Source organism: Oncorhynchus mykiss, chromosome 7 (assembly GCF_013265735.2).
Source record: "Oncorhynchus mykiss isolate Arlee chromosome 7, USDA_OmykA_1.1, whole genome shotgun sequence".
In the NCBI taxonomy this organism is placed as follows: Eukaryota; Metazoa; Chordata; class Actinopteri; order Salmoniformes; family Salmonidae; genus Oncorhynchus; species Oncorhynchus mykiss.
The window spans coordinates 58911044-58921372 of NC_048571.1; the positions used below are offsets into that span (position 1 = coordinate 58911044).

Below are 10329 nucleotides of genomic sequence, written 5' to 3' on the forward strand. Positions count from 1 at the left end.
GGGTCGTACGCACTACCCTGTAGCACCTTTGCAGTCGGAGGATGAGCAGTTGCTATACCAGGAGGTGATGCAACCAGTCAGATGCTCTCGATGGTGCAGCTGTAGAACTTTGAGGATCTGAGGACCCATACCAAATATTTTCAATCGTGCCCTCTTTGCGACTGTCTTGGTGTGTTTGGACCATGATAGTTTGTTAGTGATTTGGACACCAAGGAACTTGAAGCTCTCAACCTGCTCCACTACAGCCCAGTCATTGAGAATGGGGGCGTGCTTGGTCCTCCTTTTCCGGTAGTCCACGATCATCTCCTTTGTCTTGATCACGTTGAGAGAGAGCTTGTTGTCTCGGCACCACATTGGCAGGTCTCTGACCTCCTCCCTATAGGCTGTCTCATCGTTGTCTATGATCAGGCCTACCACCGTTGTAGTGTCTGCAAACTTGAAGGTGTTGGAGTCGTGCTTTGCCATGCAGTATTGGGGTGGACAGGGAATACAGGAGGGGACTAAGCACCCACACCTGAGGGGCCCCCGTGTTGAGGATCAGCGTGGCAGAGTGAATCACTGGGTTGGTAAGAGTGCTCTTCTACAAACGCCAAGATGTATTTTCCCTCTTAAATGGCATCACAATATGCTAAAAAAAACTAAACAAAAACAAAATGAAAATCTTTGTAATACGAAGGGAATACAACAACAAACAAACAAATCACACAGCATCCTGTATCACAATTGGTGTCATAGAATCCACTTTAATTGTTTCGTGGTTTGTTATCACTCATAAAACATATCTTACCAGCTTCCAGGAAGCTGTCTTTCTTTAAAGGTTTAATGCATTCATTAATACGGTCTGCTGGCCCCTCTGTGTGTGTGTTGTTCACTGAATCCCGCTAATGTTATTGGAAAAGACAAAATAATTTATGGCAGATGAGACAGAAATGAAATTACTCATCGAGTGCTTTTTGATCAATTGTAAGGTTGTTCTATGCAATGATTGGTTTTCCTGACTGATAACATTACCAGCTATATATTATATACACACACACACACACACACACGCACGCGCACGCACGCACACACACACACACACACACACACACACACACACACACACACACACACACACACACACACACACACACACACACACACACACACACACACGTAGTATAAAATAACTGACTGTATGGGTCATATGAGTGTCATAAATGTGTAAATATCTGCAGTATCGGACCTTTGGATCTTCTTCTTTTATAAGACTGTAATATAAATCTCCTGTAATAAGTGAACAGCTTCTGTAGAGTTATAAGACACTGCCACCACCTGGTCATTCACATAAAGACTTGAAATGTACATTATACTCTACATCTAGACTATTTTAATGAATAAGGATTCTATAAGTAAATCATTGTTGTGTTTTGAAAAACCAGGATTTCAGTAGGACACAAAGGCCAGAAATCTTATGTTAGCAGAGCACATGCAGTGCAATTCAACACAAAGTTCAAGGTGCCTCAACCCAATATTCTAGCATCCATCCGTTTAGCATGCAATCTTTATGTTAATCAGTGATTGTTGCTCAATAGCAAAAACAGGATGCTCACCCTAACACACACGCTCAACTTACTAGACCAGGCTACAATGTGTATTACCATGAACTTCTAATAGGCCTACCGGTAGCCAGTGATGTAGTGGTAAAAAAATAAAAAAGGTGGGTAAATTCTGATTTATCGGTCGCATTTATCTTAAAAAGGTGGGTAAACGGCATTTACCCTCCACTAGGCGGCATACACTCTTGATCCAAACTGCTACAGACCTATATCTATCCTACCCTGCCTTTCTAAGATCTTCGAAAGCCAAGTCAACAAACAGATTACCAGGCCTCCTGGGTTGCGCAGTGGTTAAGGGTGCTGTACTGCAGCGCCAGCTGTGCCATCAGAGTCCCTGGGTTCGCGCCCAGGCTCTGTCGTAACCGGCCGCGACCGGGAGGTCGGTGGGGCGACTCACAATTGGCCTAGCGTTGTCCGGGTTAGGGAGGGCTTGGTCGGTGGGGATGTCCTTGTCTCATCGCGCACCAGCGACTCCTGTGGCGGGCCGGGCGCAGTGCGCGCTAACCAAGGTTGCCAGGTGCACGGTGTAGCCTCGTGTGGTTTGATTTGATTTGAAAGTGCATCATTGTAGCTGTGTGTATGTTGAGTAATGGTTGAGCCAATGGTTGAGCAAATTGAAGTGTTTTCTTCCCAGGTGTAATGCAAGGCATTGTCTCTGGGATATGAAGTAACAACAGGGCCTTACTTATTTTAGAAGCGTTAAAAAAGGTGTTTGTTAGGTGTTAGGCCAGTGTTAAAAGGTACTTAAAATGATTAAAAGACAAAAAAGTGATTGAGATTGTGTTGAATTGTGTTTGGGAAATAAAGATAGACATGGTTTTAAAAAGTACTGGTAATATTTATTTCAGTACAGAAATTTGCAGGGGACTTAACTTACCCAGTCCCGCGGCTCAACTTAACCCCACCCCCTCGTAAGTTGTTTTCCAAGTTATGTTTTCAAAAGTTTAACGTTTACATTCATTCTGATTATGTCCAGGGATACACAACATCTTGAAATATATCTAGATATTTTCGTTAGAAATAATGCTATATTTCCCTTGATGGAGTGATGCTGAATGAAAATGACATGGCTTAACGTACCCCACTCTCCCCTAATTGTGTTTTGGCAAATATGATTGCAAGATTGTATTTACTGTATGAGCGCAGTTGATATTTGTATGGGTGTATTTATGGATGGTTATTATTGTCTGTGGGCGCTGTGGGGTTAGCGCGCTGCCCATTGCTACTTCTGAGTGGGAATGTGGAGTCTATTTTCAAGGTTGCCGTGGAAACCATTGTATTTTCAGTGGCAGTGATTGGTGCTCCCAGGCTAGCAATAATCAGTTATTTCTGTCATGAGTCAACACCTGACACACGCACAAAACAAACACACACAAGAATGCACAAAGGTACACACACATGCATGTAAACGTGCACACACATGCACAAAGGCACACTCCTGTACACACCGCACACACGCATGCAATCAAGCAGGCACGCACACACACACATACACATATGCACACTTTCTCTTCTTCACACACTTTTCTAGCACAGCCTTATTTTGAAATCTCTCTTCATCGTCTGACACAGCATATGGGCCTTTTCAAGTAGGCCCATACGAAATGCAGCTAAACTCTGAACACAGCAGCACATAATCTTTACACAAGCGCAATCATAAGTAATATCAATGTATTTCATTATGATCTGACCAATGGACTGGCCATGATTATACCAGTCAAATTCAATTAGAAAATTCAAATTAAGGGGAGTAGAAAACTGGGATGTGACTTCCATACAATGCAAATGCATGTGAATAATTCTGTGCATCCTTTTAAACACAAATAAAAAGCACTTAGAACCCAACAGCAGCAGCAGCTGTAGACTCACAGCATTGAGAAGCATTGCCTTCCATAGACACTGGAGTGGAGATGATTTGGTAGTGCAATGAGAAGCATTGCCTTCCATGGTTTCCATGTCATCGTCTCCCATAGACACTGGAGTGGAGATGATTTGGTAGAGCATTGAGAAGCATTGCCTTCCATAGACACTGGAGTGGAGATGATTTGGTAGAGCATTGAGAAGCATTGCCTTCCATAGACACTGGAGTGGAGATGATTTGTGCAATGAGGAGGAGTGTAAATGAAAACATTCATCAGCCACTTTTCCTCATTTCAGTGAAGATCACTGTGGCAACAGGAGACAAATGCTGCTGTGTTATACCAGTATGATGGTCTGGATGGAATGGCTGCTGATGCCTTAAGCTTGAGGACCTAAGCTAATCAATGTCTCTTTGTCTCAGTTGAAACCATGTGAAAGGACACAGCAACCTCCACACAGAATCCCTTTCCCTTTGTAAATATTGAACAAATACTTCACAAGACAGGTTGATTAAATATCTATGGTGCGTGTGGGTTTGTGCTATAATGATGTGTTTGAATGGAATCAATAAACCAAGAGAGAGGTAACACAACAAAAGCCAAGACAACCGGGGCACTAAGACACAGCAGAGAGAGTGGCTCTGGTCCTATGCCTCTGCCTCACTCTCCAGCTCTGCAGTCACTGTGTGTGAGTGTTGAAGACAGAGGGAGAGAGTGAGCCTGTGTGTGTGTATGTGTGCATGCGCGGTTTACATCAGCAAGAGGAGGGAGACACCATTTACTCTGTCTCTTTTTTTCTCTTTCATCTCCATAAATCTATCACTCTGAAAACAGATACAGCCATCCAGAAAATAACAGAAGGAAGAGGCAAAGGCAGAGGAGGGGAAGTGGAGCATTCTGATAAAGAAGGGGAGTGCCTCAACATCAGTCAGCATCATACACAATACATGCTGCTGACTGATGTCTACCATGCAACCCAGAACTGGGAACTAACCAGCCAGCTTTACATTCTCAAAAGCAGGACAGACAGCAGGCTACAGCATCACAAAACCTGCCCAAAACCAGGTACATTATGCATCTCTGTATGTCTCTTTCTGTCTCTATGTCTCTCTCTGACTCTCTGTCTCCCTCCGTGTCTCTTTCTGTCTCTGTCAGTCTCCCTCTTTGTCTCTCTCCCTGTAAATATATATCGCTACGTCTCTCTCGGTCTCCCTCTCTGTCTTTGTCTGTCTCTCTCTATGTCTTTCTTTGTCTCTCTCCCTATAAATATATATCTCTATGTCTCTGTCTCTGTCTCTGTCTGTCTCTCTGTCTCTTCCTGTCTTTTTATTTGTAGTTCTCTCTAATCCTCCTTGCATGTAGAATACATGATGTGATCAAGTCTTGTAACATGGTGTTGTTAACATGGTGTTGTTACATGGGGTTATTAACATGGGGTTGTTATGTAATGTTGGGCATGGGGTTGGTCCCTGTAGACTGTGAATGTAATTGATTTGTTCTGATTGATGGGTGAAAGACTGGGTGCTGAGACGGGAGATAGGGACAGTCACAGTGACCTGTGGATAGCTTTCAATTTGGATGAAAGAAGCAGGAGGGGCAGGGTGGAATGGAAGTATGTGTTGTGTGTGTTAAGGGGCTGCATGGGGGCATAAGTGCAGTCAGAGAAGAGTTGGTGTGGGAGACTAATGAGGCTAGAATTGGTGTCTAATAGGTTAGCATAGTGGCTAACCCGGTACAGGCAGAGGCAAATCCACAATGACTAGGCCATGCAGATCTAATGGCATTATCTTACGCCCCTTTTCTTTTCAAGGAGGTGTTGGCGTTTGCTGTGGCTCACGAGCAGACATACAGGCTTATACTGAATGTGATATTGTTGACAAAAGAGAATCACAGAGTCTGGAAGAAAAGCAATGCCAACATACTGCTCATTGTATTGGAGCGGGGGATGAGGAAGATGGGACGGAAGAGGATGAAGAGGAAAAAGGGCAGGAATACATAGGATAGAGTGTAATTCTAAATACATTTATTCAGTGTTGTGTACTCTTAAAATGCATAATGTGCATATTGGGACAGCTGAGAAACAGCATCACAAATGGAAACACATGAGCTCCTGTGCCAGCTCCTGTGCCCTGGTTTCGGGGTAGGTCCCCCCCCGAAACCGGGGGCGGACCTACCTAAACTTGTCTAATGGAAACTCTAGTTTTTGTTGCAAAACAGAACATTTTGCAGCTGTTTGGATTAAAGATAACACCCCAGGTTTTAGTAGCAGGTTTCACAGCTGAGGGCTGTGTTTGTGGCTAAGGTTGACTGAGAGTGTGCTTGAGTTGAGTCTGAGAGGATTCATGTGTTTTCACATGCAAAAGTGACTGCTTTTGATAAAAACCTTTTACCTGCCTTCCAAATGAAAATTGAAAATATATTTAATGGGAAAGAGATGTTGTATGTTTCCCAACGCTTTTTTGACAACATGACGAGCAGCGCGGATTACTGTTCGATTTGAGAACGCCGCTCCTTCGTGCTTTGCCCATTCACGTCACGGGCCATAGCCTGGTGCACCGCGGTTCAGCTTAATCAAACTGCAGTAGCTAATGTCCTTCATCCTGCTTCTCTCTGTTCCTAGGAAAAGGCCTGCATTGCTGAGGAGGTTGAGGGGAGTTGACTTTTCAAAGGGTGACGCAGGATCTCACCCCCTGTCTATAGAGCTGCTGCTGTCTGACCTCCTCCCAGACTGGGCCTCTGGTTCCTGGCCCCGCCCCAGGCTGTGAAGGATGGGTGATGGGCCTGTGATTGACACCTCCCGCCCGCCTTGTCCCGCCATTCGATGGAGCCATTGTGGAACTCCTCCCTCCCCTTCCCACTGTCCATGCCCAACACCTCGTCCTCTGAGTCACCCGAGAGCGGAGCTCTGTCCCAGTCAATAGCGCTACTCGCCATGCTGCTCATGGACCTGCTGGCCGTGGTGGGCAACGGGGCCATAATGGCTGTCATCGCCAAGGCCCCACAGCTACGTAAGTTTGCCTTTGTCTTCCACCTGTGCCTGGTGGACCTGCTGGCGGCCCTGGTTCTGATGCCCCTGGGCATGCTCTCAGGCCGGGCCTTCTTTGGCGAGGCCCTGTGTCGGAGCTACCTCTTCCTCAGCGTGTGCCTGGTCAGCGCCGCCATCCTCTCCATCTCAGCCATCAACGTGGAGCGCTACTACTACATCATCCACCCCATGCGCTACGAGGTGAAGATGACCCTGGGCCTGGTGGCCTCAGTGCTGGTGGGGATATGGGTCAAAGCTTTGTCCATGTCCGTCCTGCCGCTGCTGGCCTGGGCCTTACAGGGCGAAAGGACTCCTCTTCTGGAGGGTGCTGGAGTTGGGGGAGGGGGTGGAGGTGTACCCTCACCCTCTGCTGCTCAGGGTCACAGGCGATGCTCCTTGCACTGGACAGGGGGCGGGTCAAACCGTGTTGCCTTCATGGTCCTGTTCACGCTGGTGTACTTCCTGTGTCCACTGATGGTCATCCTGGTAGTGTACTGCAGCATGTTCAAGGTGGCGCGAGTGGCAGCCATGCACCATGGGCCCCTGCCGACCTGGATGGACACGCCACGCCGGCATCGCTCTGAGTCGCTCAGCAGCCGCTCCACCATGGTGACCAGCTCGGGGACAGGGGCGGGGCACGACACTCCTCACCGCGCCTTCGGAGGGGGTAAGGCGGCAGCGGTGTTAGCAGCAGTGGGAGGACAATTCCTGTGCTGTTGGCTGCCCTACTTCTCCTTTCACCTGTACTCAGCTCTGGCCTCTAGCCCTCCAGCCACGCTGGTCCCCCTGGAGGAGGTCGTCACCTGGATCGGCTACTTTTGCTTCACCTCCAACCCCTTCTTCTACGGCTGTCTGAACCGACAGATCCGCGAGGAGCTGGGCAAGCATGTGCCTTGCCTGTTTCGCCAGGCAACGGGAGAGGAGGACCGACTGCCCAGCCGTGAGGGATCCATACAGGAGAATTTCCTGCAGTTTCTCCAGGGCACTGGCTGCAACCTGGATCCCCAGGACTCCCACAGCACCTCCAGCCCCAAGGGAGAGGCCTGCCGGCCCCTGGTCCAGCCCCCACAGCCTATACCCATTGACTTCCGCATCCCAGGACAGATTGCAGAGGAGACCTCAGAGTTCCTTGAGCATCACCAGATTAAAAACAACCATATCATATCGGACAGTTAGGTTATGGATTTATTTTATGTAAAAAATCAACACAAAAAGTTACCAGGATAACAATTACCACAGTAACATAACCACACTGGTATACAGTACGTCACGGAGTATTAACATAAAGCATTTTATTCTTAACAATCAAAAGCTGTGCAATGGGAATCGCATTTTGCAGCTTCACTTTCCATTCTGTAAAGGCTGCAATGCTATGGAATTTATATTATTTGTATCATGTTCCTATTAGAGTATACAACAAATAATTTGCTGTGGATTGTGGCATTTTGGGGAGAAAGACAAATGGCACAACTGTAGCTGCAGTGTATCTGACAGGTTAATATGGTCAGTGATGCCGATATTGGGGTTGTTTGTGAGGGAATTCGTTTTAGAGATTTAATTCTTTACTTTTTTTTACTTCACAATGCATTGATAGTGTCAGTATGTTATTAATACAGATGTATTATATATTCTGAGATGTTCCTTTTTTGGATTTCAAACCAAACAAGCCCTTGAGCAAAGGGGATGTTAGAGTCTGTCAGCCGTCTTTCTTTCGTTAAGCCTACTTTAAACTATATCAGGTTTTATGACTTTCAGAAGTCATCGTTGAGCCAAACACTTGTCCAATATCTGATACTGGTAGATCAATTACTTTTGAAGAATTGATGTATGGCAGCTTATTTACATAAGCTGTTGAATATAGAAACCAATATTGGAGTGCAGGAAGACATGCCTGAAAATATATAAGTATTCCTGACCCCTTCACCTCTGTAAAATATAATTAAACGGATGCATAGTAGACAGTGAGCGAATGGTCACAATATAACTACGATAAAGATACTGAAAGTTGGGACTTTTAGAGATGATGAATGAGCTACAGTACTTTAATTGTGCCCTGGTTGTGAGGTTGAGGCACGGAGGAAGTAAGAAGCGCCTGTTGTTGATAGGTAAACCTCTGGGCAGATACACCCTCTCTCTGGTGCTTTTCCTGAACACATCATCTGTGTTTTCCCATAAGCAGGCCAGGTTTATTGTGACCACAGTGAGGATGTAGGCAATCTTTTCCTTACTAATCCTGAACTACTTCTGGCCTGTCAGAAAAGTACATTTATTTTCATCTATCTACCGTTTAGATAGTACAGTGCCCCTCAAATTGACATGGGCAGGTGTTCAATACATTGGCAGATGTTCAGTTAATTAAAGGCAGGAGTATTTTTGTTAATTGATGCAATTGATACATTACATTTCTATACAATTAGATTTTTACATTTGCTGTTTTACAAATGTAGCTGTGTTTTATGTTAGATAAAACCTGACAGATTATTAGGTATTATTGATTACTGTATATTTTGTGATTAATTAACAAAATACAATGGTGTTTTCAAATGGAATACAGTAACTGTCTTTTCAATGTGTGTTGATTAGCTGTGGAGCAGCGGGTTGGAGAATGTAATAAACCAATTATATTTTACAGTGCAGCTCCTCAGAGTTCTCTACCTCAGATACAATATTGACTTAATTTGCAGGTCCAGCACACAATGTACACATAGAAAATATATGGTGTAAGTCATGCCACATATTTTTAACTCTATGCTCCCTGGGTTGCTTTCCTTCTGCAGCTGGACAAGGACAGACTGACAAAAGCTGTCCTCGGGGCTTTGTCTGAGAGACTTGATACAACGCCTTCACGTCTGCTATCTCTGGTGTCACATTGTGAGGGGATTTAGAATGGTTTGAGCTGTCCAAAACAGTACTGGCCAATTTGAGGTATCAGCCTTGTTAAAACATATATGGTTTATGCAAGAGTACAGAATAAAAGTTATTTATTTAGTTTCTGGCTTCTTAATTGTTTATTGATTGGTTTAACAAATATGAATGAATGAATGAAATGTTATTTTTGTGTCAAATTTGCCAATTGGCAAGCCATCCCTTATGGAATTAATTGACACATGAACAAACATTACAATAATTCACTATGCTAATTAAATGATAATTCTTCTTCCGATGTTCTCTGCATTGTGCATCGCATGAAGTGTGAAAAAAATGTAAGCTAAAAATCAATACATAATAGTAAATAAGGTTATCCAAACAATTGCCATTCAAAGGTTTGGGGTCACTTAGAAATGTCCTTGTTTTTGAAAGAAAAACACATTTTTTTTGTCCATTAAAATAACATTGAATTGATCAGAAATACAGCGTAGACATTCTTAATGTTGTAAATGACTATTGTAGCTGGAAATGGCAGATTATGAATGGAATATCTACATAGGCGTACAGAGGCCCATTATCAGCAACCATCACTCCTGTGTTCCAAATGCACGTTGTGTCAGCTAATCCAAGTTTATCATTTTAAAAGGCTAATAGATCATTATAAAACCCTTTTGCAATTATGTTAGCACAGCTGAAAACTGTTGTGCTGATTAAATAAGCAATTAAACTGCCCTTCTTTAGACTAGTTGAGTACATGGAGCATCGACATGTGTGGATTCGATTACAGGCTAAAAATTGACAGAAACAAAGAACTTTCTTCTGAAACTCGTCAGTCTATTCTTGTTCTGAGAAATGAAAGTTATTCCATGCGAGAAATTGCAAAGAAACTGAAGATCTCGTACAATGCTCTGTACTACTCCCTTCACAGAACAGCGCAAACTGGCTCTAACCAGAATAGAAAGAGGAGTGGGAGGCCCCG

At 44.4% G+C, this 10329-nt stretch overlaps 1 protein-coding gene across 1 annotated transcript; it reads left to right on the top strand.

The window, feature by feature from the left end:
- The first annotated feature begins 4138 nt into the window (after positions 1-4138).
- LOC110528092 (G-protein coupled receptor 61-like) lies at positions 4139-9787 on the top strand. The gene is made up of 2 exons (XM_021609899.2): positions 4139-4522; positions 6078-9787. The coding sequence occupies exon 2, from the start codon at positions 6279-6281 to the stop codon at positions 7656-7658; it is 1380 nt and encodes a 459-aa protein (XP_021465574.2). The 5' UTR covers positions 4139-4522; positions 6078-6278; the 3' UTR covers positions 7659-9787.
- Positions 9788-10329: the final 542 nt, after the last annotated feature.